Source organism: Convolutriloba macropyga, chromosome 7 (assembly GCF_964194025.1).
Source record: "Convolutriloba macropyga chromosome 7, txConMacr16.3, whole genome shotgun sequence".
In the NCBI taxonomy this organism is placed as follows: Eukaryota; Metazoa; Xenacoelomorpha; order Acoela; family Convolutidae; genus Convolutriloba; species Convolutriloba macropyga.
In genome coordinates this window covers 65,555,268-65,573,260 of record NC_134474.1, presented here as the reverse complement: position 1 = coordinate 65,573,260, position 17,993 = coordinate 65,555,268, and the positions used below count along the sequence as shown (strand labels likewise).

The 17,993-nt window shown below is 33.8% G+C and overlaps 1 protein-coding gene across 3 annotated transcripts in view; it reads right to left on the bottom strand.

Annotated features, from left to right (window-relative positions):
• The window catches only part of LOC142343253 (polypeptide N-acetylgalactosaminyltransferase 13-like), a 31,127-nt gene extending 25,913 nt beyond the window's left edge, over positions 1 to 5,214 (bottom strand). The window contains exons 1-2 of one of the 3 annotated variants that reach the window (XM_075395034.1): positions 5,089 to 5,214; positions 344 to 1,022 (exon numbers count right to left, since the gene is read on the bottom strand). In XM_075395034.1, the coding sequence (XP_075251149.1) occupies positions 344 to 674 (331 nt within the window). In that variant the 5' untranslated portion in view covers positions 675 to 1,022; positions 5,089 to 5,214. Of the gene's footprint in view, positions 1 to 343; positions 1,298 to 1,460; positions 1,480 to 5,088 lie in introns of those variants that run through there. The other 2 variants (XM_075395036.1, XM_075395033.1) reach the window with 2 other exon arrangements.
• Positions 5,215 to 17,993: the final 12,779 nt, after the last annotated feature.

Below are 17,993 nucleotides of genomic sequence, written 5' to 3'. Positions count from 1 at the left end.
AATCTTGCTACTTATTTTAAATTTAAGTGAATGTACGAAGGCAGAAGCCGATTTCGGGATCTATTCTGTTTGCCCCTCCCCAGTGTTTTTACACCCCTAGTTACAAATTATGTGTTGTTATATGGCACGTTACTATGTAAAAATAGCACGTGCGCCTGGGGGGCGTAAAAAATATAAGCCCTTTAAGCTTGGGGGGGGGGGGGGGCAAAACAGAAAAGATCCCGATTCCGAATAGAATGTCGGGAATTAAGGGGGGGGGGGTTAAATTTACTACAGTTGTTCTTAATTTCTCAAATTTAAGTCCCAGAAGTTTTGGTGAACCGTTACACGAATAGCTACTTACTGATTGTACCGAATTTCGGGTTGGGCACGGGCACCACCTGGTTCCCACCCTCTCCATCTCCCTTTTCACTAACAGACTTCTTAGCCAACTGTACCACCGCAGGAGCACCCAATTCGGGAATCGCTTGTTTATTATTATTAGTGTCTGCCACCAACTCGGGATTATTTGTAGAATTTATGTAGAATAGCACCAGAGCATCGATGAACAGCCAGAATAATGATGTGATTAGAACTATATGACAGTACGGGGGAATCCGGCGACATATTAGTCGTGTACCTTTGGACCCTCTGGGCGATCCAGACCCAAATAGTAAGCAGTTAACCAAAGCCATTGGGTGTCCAGACTTTGGTATGAATTAAGTTCTTCAAGCCAGTAATTCAAGTAATCTAATCCAAATATTTGACAAATATTGCTGAGAAAAGGCGGTTGGTAAAACCCAGAGAGGTGTTGCCCAAATTGCAATTGTTGATATCTCTAAGTTCGGTTAGGCAAAACAATAAGAAGACGAAGAATACCGGAGGCACTGTGAGTAATAGTTAAGAAGCACTGGTGGTGGTGGTGGTAACGTCAGAAGACGAATAATGGTCGGAAGAAGTAATTATAATAAGCCCAAAAATCGGGTGAAAGTAACAGTAGTAGGCATTGATTAACAGAGAAGAGGTGAAATAAACAGTGATATCTAAATCAAAACGTAACAGAATATCCACAGGAGGTTAGGTTCGTTAATAAAGCTGACCAGCCTCGATAAATATAATATTACTAGTATCTCTATCTACAAGTAATACTTGGCTATTATTACCACTAACGGGTACTCCGCCTTTCCTCCTATTACTAACCACTACTAATGCCTAACCAACCCACCACTGGACTAACTAAACTAACTATAACTAGACTACGTGTATAAAGTGTCATTAATCATTATTAGATCTGAAAATGGTCACATTACACATCATTAAATCTCATTAAATTTTTTCCTACTCTACAATGATCATTTATCTCCATAACTATTGGTTGTTCACCTATAAAGCCTACCCACAGCCCATAAATCCCTAGTGAAGGGTGATAGGCAGCAGAAGGGGGGGGGGGTAAATAGCTGGAAATATTTTTTTACAGTAACCGATAAAGGGGCTTCAGAGCTTTGAAAATTGTTTTTACTGTAACTGTTCGCCTTTTTAATTGATATGATCTAATCATGAAATGACCCCTGTTAGAAAACAAACATAAGTGGTGAACCGATAAAAACGGAAGTCACACACAACTCAATCCAGCTAATCAAACACTTGCTAAAAGTCACTCCTCAAGAACTCGACATTTCAAACTGGATTTCAAGGTGCCAATAAACACCACTTGACTCCAAATAAATACAGGCTTCAACATTTTCCCTACTGCATAGACAGGGAGGATCGATCAAACATAAAAAAACTGATAGTAAAATGACCTTCGTACATCTGTGGTTACAGCCGGCTTTGTAATAATTATTTACGGATCTTTTCCGTTTCTGCCCCCCCCCCCCCCCCCAGCTTAGTGCGTGCATATTATTTGCACCCCCAGATGCACGCGCCATGACTTTACAATGATTTACAATGTAATGACAAGTGCTCTGTAACTGGGGGGCGCATAACGTACTGGGGGGGGGGGGGCACAAACGGAAAAGATCCTTATTTACTGAAACTCGTATAAGGAACACGGATATATTGAAGATCACAGGCAAAAAATGAACAAAGCTGTAGCCACACGCTACTGTTCTGCCGTTGACCCCCATCCCACCTCTCCCCCGATGATACCCTGATAGAAATCATCCCCACGTTGGACACCTTACGTTGGAAACGAACGTTTCAAAAAAGTTGCGTGCATTCTTATCTTACGTCATTTACGAACAAAAGAAGAAGTATGTTGCGCCTCTATATGCTGTATACGTAAAACATTTAAAGATTACAGAAGACAGAAGTTTCACACAAAACTTTCAGATAGCGTTACATCTCTGATAAAAAACAACGTAATATCGTGAGGATACAAGACCAAAAAAAAGATAGCTAGCAGATTGCCAGAAAATAGCCGCAACAGCCTTGTAGATCTGCAGTCTCAAAAAGATACTAAACGAAACAGACCAGAAAAGGACCCTCTTTTTATTAAATGGTGATATGTTATATTTTGATAAAGAATCTGTTTAACTTATTGGTGCTTCTATTTTAGCTCCTCTCAAATAACCTACAATTATAGTGACGCATACTCACTTGACCTTATCTTTTTGAATTAAGGCAAAGAAAAGTCGGGTCTTTCCCATTATAGCCCCCCCCACGAAAATAAGCCCCCCATTATGTTATATTTACAATTATTGGAGGGGGGGGCTATAGGTTATCTGGCCACTAAGCTGGGGGGGGGGCTATAATGGGAAAGACCCGAAAAGTCAATTCCAGGGTCATGAAGTCATTTTTGAGAGTGAGTAAGTCACGTGTGACCAAAAATTTAATCACGCAAATGAACAAAAAATCTCGCTCCACTAACATTTAAAAATGACGTCACGCACGCAAATCAGTTGAAATCGGATGAACGAGTGAACAAAAAGAAGATTTGAAGTGACGTCATGTGGTCGTGGCAAAAATCTCGACGACATAAAAACATAGCCGGAAGAATTCCGGTAGCGACTCAAGCTCAAGGCTTCAAAAAACGTAATTGCAGCTAAAACCATAACAGGTTGCATTTAACTTTCAACTCTTTACCTCGCCTGGTTTGATTCAAAAAAGATTGCTGAAATTTATACCAAATTCACAAAGAGAAAAATGCAGCAAAATTTCGTTATGTTAAAAACATTTGGTAACATTCAAAATATCCAATATTGTTAAGGATGGTCAAAACACTGATAGGCAGCACTATAAATTGGCAAGAAATAACTCATGATGCTGGTCTTGAAAAAACAGAACTCCACAATCAACTTTAATACTAAAAAAAAAATTGAAAACATGAGGCAGATAAAGATCTAAGAAACTCAATTAAATTATTCAACAGAAAAAGAATAAAAAGACTCACAAAACCTCTTCATTGAATTTTCAAATCAAGATCATCTCAATATCAAGAACTTTAAAAATCCTAAGAAAAATCTAAAATCGTTGAAAGTTTTTAACTGAAAAAAGCAAAACGAAAAAATTTATAGGTCCTAGGTGAATGGTAAAACGTACAGAATATGGGCACAAAGTAAAAGGACAAACAAAAGGACTACTGACTAGATTCTTGAAAGTTAAAAATCAAATTCAAAGGAAAACAACATACATTTCAAAATTTAGCATTCTAGACTGAGAATAAACCAAGAGCCATCATTCCTGTAAAGATAAAAACTTCAAAATTCAAAAATTGTAAACAAAATACTTTGCAAAAAAGGTCAAAAAATTTTCAAAACTGCATTTATAAAAAACTTTTGACTGTATTTTAAAAAACTTAACGGATTAATTAAGTTAACTTAATTGGATTAGAATGTTCACAATTTTTTGATAAAAATGATTTTTGATAAAAAAAAAGACGGCTGAAAGGTACAAAAAGGAAGGAAAAATACAGAAATATGCGCTAATTTTGAACTTGAAACTCATTATTAGGCTCTGCAAATCACTGTGGTATCAATTTCCGAGGGCTAAATTTCAAAATGACGTCAAATAAAAAACAAAAAAAACATTACAAGCCAAAAAACGACCAATTAGACGAAAAAACGGCTAAAAACCGTTATCCCGTTATCTATACGGGCCATTCTGTCAAAACCACTTTTCAAAGTCAAAAAGTCATTGACTGGACGCATCGCACGATCAAAAAAACTTTTCTCGCTCAGAAAAAATTAGTTCACACGGCAATTTTACTCACTTTCGCAAAACGCCGACTGAACGAATATTACTTCCGGTAAAAAAAACCTTAGAAAACCAATACTCCTCTTCCAGTCGTAAAAAAATCTAAGAGAAGGCCAAGAATAGCCTAAGCTATCGCTGTGCGGCTATTAACCAATGATTAAACATACGTCCCCAAATCTTTCAACATTCTATTCCAACATATTTTTTATCACGAAATCTGTTCACTCCAATTTTTGTTTAATTTAAGCAGCAAGTTACTCCTGAACCTATGGAGACAACTCACAGCAGTAATCTAGTATTGCTACCTCGGGTGAAATTAGCTCCAAAAACCCACGGCAAATAGAAGACTTATGAAAAAAATCTCATGTTTGAGTGCCGAAAAAACGAAAAATCAAGAAACTTGATAGCCAACAAGAAGAAATTGGTAAGAAGTTAATAAACACTAAGTAAAATGTTAAAAGATTACTTCTTGCTTTCTAGGCTTTTGATATCCATAGCTCTGAACGCAATTACTCTCAAGTTAATAATTTTCATTATTTCCTTTAATAAAATCAATTTTTCATTAAGTAAAACAGGGTAAACGTATAAAAATCGGATATCACGAATTCCATTGATCCAATGAACAGACGCAACAGAATACTTTCTTTGAGACTGCAAGGCGTCGGAAAACTCACACAGAGAACACTAGAAGCTGCATTGATATCTACAATCTATGGTTTTCAAACTTTTTAAATTGAAAAAAAACCTATTAGTTCGGATTCGCGAAAAGTCTCAAGGATAAGAATTAATTTTGACCCTGAATTTACATCTCAACATTTTCTGTGAATCGCCATCTTCGAGACCGAGCCAGAACTCGAAAAATGTTACAGTTGAAAATTATTAGTTGAAAAATTGAACATTTGAAATTTGACTCACCTTATTCTCAATAATTTTTTTAATTGTGACATTCTCATATATACATTTAATTTCTTCATGTCCGGCGAAATTTATTCCTCATTTTTTATACAGAATTAAGAAAGCAAAAGCAACATTTCTGACAATCTAAAACAAAATAAATGATGTTTACGAGAGTTCGTAGTACAAAAAACAAAAAAAGCGTGTAGCATCATTTTATGCTTATAACCGAAAAGAACACAATAATAATCTACATAGGCCATCTATTGACGTCTGATTAAAACATTGTCATGAATGATCTTGTTACTGTATTAATTCAGACTTAAAAAGTGAAGCACGTTAAAATATCATTGAAACTTAATAAAGACTCACTTACTACATGTTTGCTATTTTGTTAATAATCCTTTGATTTGGTGCTTGAGTAACTTACTTCTTCATCAGTCTAGATTTGTTGTGACTCGCTCTATTTGAAACAACAATGATCACATGCCCATACGTTTTATTCTTCTTCGAGTCAAAAATTTGTCTCATTTTAATAAAATCAAAACATCAAAAAGATAAGCCAAATGAGATTTCCTAGACCTGCTTTAAAAAAATAAAAATAAAGCAATCGAAGATTTTACTATTTGCAACACAATAGCTGAAAATGAAAACATTAAAAAGAACAATATCTCTAGTGCAACCAACTTTCACGTAACATCCTTTTTAATGCATTAAACGACATACTAATAGAAAAAACCCCCTCAATTATTCTTTGGTAATTGCTCCCATTCTGATTTATTTTAGGGCTATCAATATTAAGTCGGCCTGGCTTTTTGGTAAGGCCAATAATGCGAGGTTGATACATTGTCCGGAGAGTTACGAAAGTGGTAGTAGTATCATCAATTTGAACCTCAAGATTTTTAACCTCAAAAATTTATTTTTTTTTTCAATTTTAAAGAGAAAAATTTCCGCTTGCCACTTATGAAATATTCAATTATAAAGTTCGAATAGAAGCTTAATTTTTATATCTCACTTAAGTGTTCCTACAAAAAATCTAAGTGTTAACGTATCGTTAATGGACTAGAAGTGAAGGATTTGCTGAAGAAATTATGGCTGTGTCTTCATTAACTGGGATTTTTTCACTTTCCGGGATACCCAAGGCTTACTTCAAATACAAAAAATTTAAACAATTTAAAACTTATTGTCCCTCATTTAAATTATACCAGCCCCGCTTTTTCTTGTTAAGGCACTTGTCGACTTTCTTGCGGGCATTTCTGACTAACAAATGTAGTTAAAATAGGGTATGGAGGTAAAAATATTTAGCAGAACATTCGGCCGATTTTCTGCCAATTTGATAACTTTTTTTATTTGATCATAATTTTTCTTCCTTGTTCGAATTTCTGGGAATGTAGAAAAACATGAATTCATTTGAGATATATCATACTTAGTTAATTGTTCACGAATTGAAAAACACGAAAAATATCAAAATACCTTATAAAACATCAAACTCGGTGTTTTAGATATAGCTTAGTCTGGAGGCGACATTGAGTGTCAGCAACCAGAATACTGGCAGCGCGTCAAACAAATACGTCTGCATCACTGGGATTCAAAAATCCAGATAAAAAACAGTTTTGAGAAATTTTCAAGCTATAAATTTTGAGTACTGAATTTGTTTTTCATCAAAATTAGTTCTTGTTCAATCAGTGATAAAGCACAAATATGGTTTTCCATGAGCACCTTTATCTAGTTAGTTAACCATAATAAAGATCCTAATTTTGCGATAGAATTTTGACTGGTTTGGATTTGTTAGAATTTTGAGTTATTAGAGCGTCGTTTTTTGCTCATGAGGTTTCACTATTTTTTATTTCAAATAGAGTCAACCACGTCATATCAGTACTGTTATCAAGAAATGAGTAGCTTTAGGGTGCCAAAAGTGAGAGAAAATTCTAAAAGTTTTGCTATGATTTTTGTTTACGTGCGGTGTTTTGTTAACTGCTTTTGCTGTTTTCATTTCTACTGTCTGAATTACTCAAAACTTTATCACAAACATTTTCTAACTGCATCTGCGCGAATCAGTAAATGAGAATCTAACAACATTTTTGACTACGAGGCACTTTGTTTGGGTTAATAAATTGGCGAAGTTTTTACGTGAGCACATCAATAGATTTTTGGACGTTTTATTGGCGGAGTATTATTATTATGGATACATCTTACATAACTGGTAGTGAGGAAATCTTCATAGGTATGGTTGTAGTCCAGGACTTGAGCTGCTACTCTTTCGTTTTGCGAAAACAATATTCAATTCGCATAACGTACTTTTACCGCTTTTCAGCCTCTTTTATGTGATATCTTTTGTGTGTGTATCACTATTACAGGTTAATTTTATTTCTTCATTTTAATCAAATGCCGTTAAGATAGCGCTCCACAAACAATTGGCAAGCAGCAAAACAATTTTTTCAATTAAAATCGAAATTCTTGAAACAAACAAAGCTACTGCAGTTACTTCAGCGCAGATTAATGCTTCGACAAAATCATCTAGCTTCAAATATGCTACAGTTGTTACGGCACAGTGAACAAACCTAGGGGAAATTGTTTCACCCACACTTTCTTTTGCAATTTTTGTTTCCTGATTATCAAAATAAAGCATTTTGATTAACAAGAGAGTAAAAATAGGGATTCTATTAAAATTGACGACCCTCCTGCAGCCAATTTATAATCTATTCAAGAAAAAAATACTGTCTCTGGAAAACAAATAATGCCAGGAACATTCAGATTCAATTCAGGTTTCACTCTAAGTATGGCCACTTTACTTAACATAAACTTTTTCCAGCCTACAACCGTTCATAACTTTGATACCAACTTTTACTAAAATTTTGAAAAAAAACTAATAAATGGTGTCATATTTGCAACTTTTTCAAGATTGAAACAAACAAATTATTTTGACCTTTTTACTTTTATTGACAATTTGTTCTCTTGCGCCAAATTTAAATGTAGCTAGTTGTTAAAAAATTGACAATAATCATTTTCAAAAATCAATTGATCTTGCTGTTTTTGTCCTCATTTCATGTCATGACATTTACTATTCCACTTAATATTTCAAATGCACTTTCACGTATAACATCCTTTTTTATACATTAAACGACACAATAATAGAAAAAAACACCGAATTATACTTGGTTTATTGCTCCCATTCTGGTTTATTTTTAGGGCTAGCAAAATTCAGTCGGCCTGGCTTTTTGTTAAGGCCAATAATGCGAGGTTGATACATTGTCCGGAGAGTTACAAAAGTGGTAGTAGTATCATAAAAAAAACCTCAAGGCGTCTAAGATATAGCTTAGTCTGGAGGCGATTTTGAGTGGCAGCAACCAAACTACTGGTAGCGTGTCAAACAGTTACGTCTGCGGCACTGAGGTATTAAAAAATCCAGATAACAGTTTTGAGAAATTTTCACGCTATAAATTTTGAGTACTAAATTTGTTTTTCATCAAAATTAGTTCTTGTTCAATCAGTGAAAAAGCGCAAATTTGGTTTTCCATGAGGAACTTTATCTAGTTAGTTAACCATTACAAAGATCCTAATTTTGCAATAGAAATTTGACTCGTTTTGATTTGTTAGACAATTTTGAGTTATTAGAGCGTCGTTTTTTGCTCATGAGGTTTCACTATTTTTTATTTCAAATAGAAGTAACATTCACTGCATGATTTCAACCACGTCATATCAGTACTGTTATCAAGAAATGAGTAGCTTTAGGGTGCCAAAAATGAGAGAATTTCTAAAAGTTTTGCTATGATTTTTGTTTATGTGCGGTGTTTTGTTAACTGCTTTTGCTGTTTTCATTTCTTCTGTCTGAATTACTCAAAACATTATCACAAACATTTTCTAACTGCATCTGCGCGAATCAGTAAATGAGAATCTAACAACATTTTTGACTACGAGGCACTTTGTTTGGGTTAATAAATTGGCGAAGTTTTTACGTGATCACATCAATAGATTTTTGGATGTTTTATTGGCGGAGTATTATTATGGATACATCTTACATAACTGGTAGTGAGGAAATCTTCATAGGTATGGTTGTAGTCCAGGACTTGAGCTGCTACTCTTTTGTTTTGCAAAAACAATATTCATTTCGCATGTTTACCGCTTTTCAGCCTCTGTGATATCTTTTGTGTGTGTATCACTATTACAGGTTAATTTTACTTCTTCATTTTAATCAAATTTCGTTAAAATGGCGCTCCACAAGTAATTGGAAGCAGCAAAACAATTTTTCAATTAAAACCGAAATTCTTGAAACAAACAAAGCTACTGCAGTTACTTCAGCGCAGATTAATGCGTTTGACAAAATCATCTAGCTTCAAATATGCTACAGTTGTTACGGCACAGTGAGAAACCGAGGGGAAATTGTTTCACCCACACTTTCTTTTGCAATTTTTGTTTCCTGATTATCAAAATAAAGCATTTTGATTAACAAGAGAGTAAAAATAGGGAGTCTATTAAAATTGACGACCCTTCTGCAGCCAATTTATAATCTATTCAAGAAAAAAATACTGTCTCTGGAAAACAAATAATGCCAGGAACATTCAGATTCAATTCAGGTTTCACTCTAAGTATGGCCACTTTACTTAACATAAACTTTTTCCAGCCTACAACCGTTCATAACTTTGATACCAACTTTTACTAAAATTTTGAAAAAAAACTAATAAATGGTGTCATATTTGCAACTTTTTCAAGATTGAAACAAACAAATTATTTTGACCTTTTTACTTTTATTGACAATTTGTTCTCCTGCGCCAAATTTAAATGTAGCTAGTTGTTAAAAAATTGACAATAATCATTTTCAAAAATCAATTGATCTTGCTGTTTTTGTCCTCATTTCATGTCATGACATTTACTATTCCACTTAATATTTCAAATGCACTTTCACGTATAACATCCTTTTTTATACATTAAACGACACAATAATAGAAAAAAACACCGAATTATACTTGGTTTATTGCTCCCATTCTGGTTTATTTTTAGGGCTAGCAAAATTCAGTCGGCCTGGCTTTTTGTTAAGGCCAATAATGCGAGGTTGATACATTGTCCGGAGAGTTACAAAAGTGGTAGTAGTATCATAAAAAAAACCTCAAGGCGTTTAAGATATAGCTTAGTCTGGAGGCGATTTTGAGTGGCAGCAACCAAACTACTGGTAGCGTGTCAAACAGTTACGTCTGCGGCACTGAGGTATTAAAAAATCCAGATAACAGTTTTGAGAAATTTTCACGCTATAAATTTTGAGTACTAAATTTGTTTTTCATCAAAATTAGTTCTTGTTCAATCAGTGAAAAAGCGCAAATTTGGTTTTCCATGAGGAACTTTATCTAGTTAGTTAACCATTACAAAGATCCTAATTTTGCAATAGAAATTTGACTCGTTTTGATTTGTTAGACAATTTTGAGTTATTAGAGCGTCGTTTTTTGCTCATGAGGTTTCACTATTTTTTATTTCAAATAGAAGTAACATTCACTGCATGATTTCAACCACGTCATATCAGTACTGTTATCAAGAAATGAGTAGCTTTAGGGTGCCAAAAATGAGAGAATTTCTAAAAGTTTTGCTATGATTTTTGTTTATGTGCGGTGTTTTGTTAACTGCTTTTGCTGTTTTCATTTCTTCTGTCTGAATTACTCAAAACATTATCACAAACATTTTCTAACTGCATCTGCGCGAATCAGTAAATGAGAATCTAACAACATTTTTGACTACGAGGCACTTTGTTTGGGTTAATAAATTGGCGAAGTTTTTACGTGATCACATCAATAGATTTTTGGATGTTTTATTGGCGGAGTATTATTATGGATACATCTTACATAACTGGTAGTGAGGAAATCTTCATAGGTATGGTTGTAGTCCAGGACTTGAGCTGCTACTCTTTTGTTTTGCAAAAACAATATTCATTTCGCATGTTTACCGCTTTTCAGCCTCTGTGATATCTTTTGTGTGTGTATCACTATTACAGGTTAATTTTACTTCTTCATTTTAATCAAATTTCGTTAAAATGGCGCTCCACAAGTAATTGGAAGCAGCAAAACAATTTTTCAATTAAAACCGAAATTCTTGAAACAAACAAAGCTACTGCAGTTACTTCAGCGCAGATTAATGCGTTTGACAAAATCATCTAGCTTCAAATATGCTACAGTTGTTACGGCACAGTGAACAAACCGAGGCACAGTGCTACTCTTTTGTTTTGCAAAAACAATATTCATTTCGCATGTTTACCGCTTTTCAGCCTCTGTGATATCTTTTGTGTGTGTATCACTATTACAGGTTAATTTTACTTCTTCATTTTAATCAAATTTCGTTAATATGGCGCTCCACAAGTAATTGGAAGCAGCAAAACAATTTTTCAATTAAAATCGAAATTCTTGAAACAAACAAAGCTATTGCAGTTACTTCAGAGCAGATTAATGCGTTTGACAAAATCATCTAGCTTCAAATATGCTACAGTTGTTAGGAGGTAAAAATATTTAGCAGAACATTCGGCCGATTTTCTGCCAATTTGATAACTTTTTTTATTTGATCATAATTTTTCTTCCTTGTTCGAATTTCTGGGAATGTAGAAAAACATGAATTCATTTGAGATATATCATACTTAGTTAATTGTTCACGAATTGAAAAACACGAAAAATATCAAAATACCTTATAAAACATCAAACTCGGTGTTTTAGATATAGCTTAGTCTGGAGGCGACATTGAGTGTCAGCAACCAGAATACTGGCAGCGCGTCAAACAAATACGTCTGCATCACTGGGATTCAAAAATCCAGATAAAAAACAGTTTTGAGAAATTTTCAAGCTATAAATTTTGAGTACTGAATTTGTTTTTCATCAAAATTAGTTCTTGTTCAATCAGTGATAAAGCACAAATATGGTTTTCCATGAGCAACTTTATCTAGTTAGTTAACCATAATAAAGATCCTAATTTTGCGATAGAATTTTGACTGGTTTGGATTTGTTAGAATTTTGAGTTATTAGAGCGTCGTTTTTTGCTCATGAGGTTTCACTATTTTTTATTTCAAATAGAGTCAACCACGTCATATCAGTACTGTTATCAAGAAATGAGTAGCTTTAGGGTGCCAAAAGTGAGAGAAAATTCTAAAAGTTTTGCTATGATTTTTGTTTACGTGCGGTGTTTTGTTAACTGCTTTTGCTGTTTTCATTTCTACTGTCTGAATTACTCAAAACTTTATCACAAACATTTTCTAACTGCATCTGCGCGAATCAGTAAATGAGAATCTAACAACATTTTTGACTACGAGGCACTTTGTTTGGGTTAATAAATTGGCGAAGTTTTTACGTGAGCACATCAATAGATTTTTGGATGTTTTATTGGCGGAGTATTATTATGGATACATCTTACATAACTGGTAGTGAGGAAATCTTCATAGGTATGGTTGTAGTCCAGGACTTGAGCTGCTACTCTTTCGTTTTGCGAAAACAATATTCAATTCGCATAACGTACTTTTACCGCTTTTCAGCCTCTTTTATGTGATATCTTTTGTGTGTGTATCACTATTACAGGTTAATTTTATTTCTTCATTTTAATCAAATGCCGTTAAGATAGCGCTCCACAAACAATTGGCAAGCAGCAAAACAATTTTTTCAATTAAAATCGAGATTCTTGAAACAAACAAAGCTACTGCAGTTACTTCAGCGCAGATTAATGCTTCGACAAAATCATCTAGCTTCAAATATGCTACAGTTGTTACGGCACAGTGAACAAACCTAGGGGAAATTGTTTCACCCACACTTTCTTTTGCAATTTTTGTTTCCTGATTATCAAAATAAAGCATTTTGATTAACAAGAGAGTAAAAATAGGGATTCTATTAAAATTGACGACCCTCCTGCAGCCAATTTATAATCTATTCAAGAAAAAAATACTGTCTCTGGAAAACAAATAATGCCAGGAACATTCAGATTCAATTCAGGTTTCACTCTAAGTATGGCCACTTTACTTAACATAAACTTTTTCCAGCCTACAACTGTTCATAACTTTGATACCAACTTTTACTAAAATTTTGAAAAAAAACTAATAAATGGTGTCATATTTGCAACTTTTTCAAGATTGAAACAAACAAATTATTTTGACCTTTTTACTTTTATTGACAATTTGTTCTGTTGCGCCAAATTTAAATGTAGCTAGTTGTTAAAAAATTGACAATAATCATTTTCAAAAATCAATTGATCTTGCTGTTTTTGTCCTCATTTCATGTCATGACATTTACTATTCCACTTAATATTTCAAATGCACTTTCACGTATAACATCCTTTTTTATACATTAAACGACACAATAATAGAAAAAACCACCGAATTATACTTGGTTTATTGCTCCCATTCTGGTTTATTTTTAGGGCTAGCAAAATTCAGTCGGCCTGGCTTTTTGTTAAGGCCAATAATGCGAGGTTGATACATTGTCCGGAGAGTTACAAAAGTGGTAGTAGTATCATAAAAAAAACCTCAAGGCGTTTAAGATATAGCTTAGTCTGGAGGCGATTTTGAGTGGCAGCAACCAAACTACTGGTAGCGTGTCAAACAGTTACGTCTGCGGCACTGAGGTATTAAAAAATCCAGATAACAGTTTTGAGAAATTTTCACGCTATAAATTTTGAGTACTAAATTTGTTTTTCATCAAAATTAGTTCTTGTTCAATCAGTGAAAAAGCGCAAATTTGGTTTTCCATGAGGAACTTTATCTAGTTAGTTAACCATTACAAAGATCCTAATTTTGCAATAGAAATTTGACTCGTTTTGATTTGTTAGACAATTTTGAGTTATTAGAGCGTCGTTTTTTGCTCATGAGGTTTCACTATTTTTTATTTCAAATAGAAGTAACATTCACTGCATGATTTCAACCACGTCATATCAGTACTGTTATCAAGAAATGAGTAGCTTTAGGGTGCCAAAAATGAGAGAATTTCTAAAAGTTTTGCTATGATTTTTGTTTATGTGCGGTGTTTTGTTAACTGCTTTTGCTGTTTTCATTTCTTCTGTCTGAATTACTCAAAACATTATCACAAACATTTTCTAACTGCATCTGCGCGAATCAGTAAAAGAGAATCTAACCCCATTTTTGACTACGAGGCACTTTGTTTGGGTGAATAAATCAGCGAAGTTTTTACGTGAGCACATCAATAGATTTTTGGATGTTTTATTGGCGGAGTATTATTATGGATACATCTTACATAACTGGTAGTGAGGAAATCTTCATAGGTATGGTTGTAGTCCAGGACTTGAGCTGCTACTCTTTTGTTTTGCAAAAACAATATTCATTTCGCATGTTTACCGCTTTTCAGCCTCTGTGATATCTTTTGTGTGTGTATCACTATTACAGGTTAATTTTACTTCTTCATTTTAATCAAATTTCGTTAAAATGGCGCTCCACAAGTAATTGGAAGCAGCAAAACAATTTTTCAATTAAAACCGAAATTCTTGAAACAAACAAAGCTACTGCAGTTACTTCAGCGCAGATTAATGCGTTTGACAAAATCATCTAGCTTCAAATATGCTACAGTTGTTACGGCACAGTGAACAAACCGAGGCACAGTGCTACTCTTTTGTTTTGCAAAAACAATATTCATTTCGCATGTTTACCGCTTTTCAGCCTCTGTGATATCTTTTGTGTGTGTATCACTATTACAGGTTAATTTTACTTCTTCATTTTAATCAAATTTCGTTAATATGGCGCTCCACAAGTAATTGGAAGCAGCAAAACAATTTTTCAATTAAAATCGAAATTCTTGAAAAAAACAAAGCTATTGCAGTTACTTCAGAGCAGATTAATGCGTTTGACAAAATCATCTAGCTTCAAATATGCTACAGTTGTTACGGCACAGTGAACAAACCGAGGGGAAATTGTTTCACCCACACTTTCTTTTGCAATTTTTGTTTCCTGATTATCAAAATAAAGCATTTTGATTAACAAGAGAGTAAAAATAGGGATTCTATTAAAATTGAGGACCCTTCTTCAGCCAATTTATAATCTATTCAAGAAAAAAATACTGTCTCTGGAAAACAAATAATGCCAGGAACATTCAGATTCAATTCAGGTGTCACTCTAAGTATGGCCACTTTACTTAACATAAACTTTTTCCAGCCTACAACCGTTCATAACTTTGATACCAACTTTTACTAAAATTTTGAACAAAACTAATGAATGGTGTCATATTTGCTACTTTTTCAAGATTGAAACAAACAATCTATTTTGACCTTTTTACTTTTATTGACAATTTGTTCTGTTGCGCCAAATTTAAATGTAGGTAGTTGTTAAAAAATTGACAATAATCGTTTTCAAAAATCAATTGATCTTGCTGTTTTTGTCCTCATTTCATGTCATGACATTTACTATTCCATTTATTATTTCAAATGCACTTTCACGTATAACATCCCTTTTTATACATTAAACGACACAATTATAGAAAAAACCCCGAATTATTCTTGGTTTATTGCTCCCATTCTGATTTATTTTTAGGGCTATCAAAATTCAGTCGGCCTGGCTTTTTGTTAAGGCCAATAATGCGAGGTTGATACATTGACCGGAGAGTTACAAAAGTGGTAGTAGTATCATAAAAAAACCTCAAGGCGTTTAAGATATAGCTTAGTCTGGAGGCGATATTGAGTGGCAGCAACCAACCTACTGGTAGCGCGTCAAACAGTTACGTCTGCGGCACTCAGGTATTAAAAAATCCAGATAACAGTTTTGAGAAATTTTCACGCTATAAATTTTGAGTACTAAACTTGTTTTTCATCAAAATTAGTTCTTGTTCAATCAGTGAAAAAGCGCAAATATGGTTTTCCATGAAGAACTTTATCTAGTTAGTTAACCATTACAAAGATCCTAATTTGCAATAGAATTTTGACTCGTTTTGATTTGTTAGACAATTTTGAGTTATTAGAGCGTCGTTTTTTGCTCATGAGGTTTCACTATTTTTTATTTTAGATAGAAGTAACATTCACTGCATGATTTCAACCACGTCATATCAGTACTGTTATCAAGAAATGAGTAGCTTTAGGGTGCCAAAAGTGAGAGAATTTCTAAAAGTTTTGCTATAGTTTTTGCTTACGTGCGGTGTTTGTTAACTGCTTCTGCTGTTTTCATTTCATCTGTCTGAATTACTCAAAACATTATCACAAACATTTTCTAGCTGCATCTGCGCGAATCAATAAATGAGAATCTAGCAACAATTTTGACTACGATGCACTTTGTTTGGGTGAATAAATTGGTGAAAATTTTACGTGAGCACATCCATAGGTTTTTTGGATGTTTTATTGGCTGAGTATTATTATGGATACATCTTACATAACTGGTAGTGAGGAAATCTTCATAGGTATGGTTGTAGTTGAGGACTTGAGCTGCTACTCTTTTGTTTTGCAAAAACAATATTCATTTCGCATGTTTACCGCTTTTCAGCCTCTTGTAATATCTTTTGTGTGTGTATCACTATTACAGGTTAATTTTATTTCTTCATTTTAATCAAATGCCGTTAATGTGGCGCTCCACAAACAATTGGAAGCAGCAAAACAGTTTTTCAATTAAAATCGAAATTCTTGAAACAAACAAAGCTATTGCAGTTACTTCAGCGCAGATTAATGCGTTTGACAAAATCATATAGCTTCAAATATGCTACAGTTGTTACGGCACAGTGAACAAACCGAGGGGAAATTGTTTCACCCACACTTTCTTTTGCAATTTTTGTTTCCTGATTATCAAAATAAAGCATTTTGATTAACAAGAGAGTAAAAATAGGGATTCTATTAAAATTGACGACCCTTCTGCAGCCAATTTATAATCTATTCAAGAAAAAAATACTGTCTCTGGAAAACAAATAATGCCAGGAACATTCAGATTCAATTCAGGTTTCACTCTAAGTATGGCCACTTTACTTAACATAAACTTTTTCCAGCCTACAACCGTTCATAACTTTGATACCAACTTTTACTAAAATTTTGAAAAAAAAACTAATAAATGGTGTCATATTTGCTACTTTTTCAAGGTTGAAACAAACAAATTATTTTGACCTTTTTACTTTTATTGACAATTTGTTCTGTTGAGCCAAATTTAAATGTAGGTAGTTGTTAAAAATTTGACAATAATCGTTTTCAAAAATCAATTGATCTTGCTGTTTTTGTCCTCATTTCATGTCATGACATTTACTATTCCATTTATTATTTCAAATGCACTTTCACGTATAACATCCCTTTTTATACATTAAACGACACAATTATAGAAAAAACCCCGAATTATTCTTGGTTTATTGCTCCCATTCTGATTTATTTTTAGGGCTATCAAAATTCAGTCGGCCTGGCTTTTTGTTAAGGCCAATAATGCGAGGTTGATACATTGTTAAGGCCAATAATGCGAGGTTGATACATTGACCGGAGAGTTACAAAAGTGGTAGTAGTATCATAAAAAAACCTCAAGGCGTTTAAGATATAGCTTAGTCTGGAGGCGATATTGAGTAGCAGCAACCAAACTACTGGTAGCGCGTCAAACAGTTACGTCTGCGGCACTCAGGTATTAAAAAATCCAGATAACAGTTTTGAGAAATTTTCACGCTATAAATTTTGAGTACTAAATTTGTTTTTCATCAAAATTAGTTCTTGTTCAATCAGTGAAAAAGCGCAAATTTGGTTTTCCATGAGGAACTTTATATAGTTAGTTAACCATTACAAAGATCCTAATTTTGCAATAGAAATTTGACTCGTTTTGATTTGTTAGACAATTTTGAGTTATTAGAGCGTCGTTTTTTGCTCATGAGGTTTCACTATTTTTTATTTTAGATAGAAGTAACATTCACTGCATGATTTCAACCACGTCATATCAGTACTGTTATCAAGAAATGAGTAGCTTTAGGGTGCCAAAAGTGAGAGAATTTCTAAAAGTTTTGCTATAGTTTTTGCTTACGTGCGGT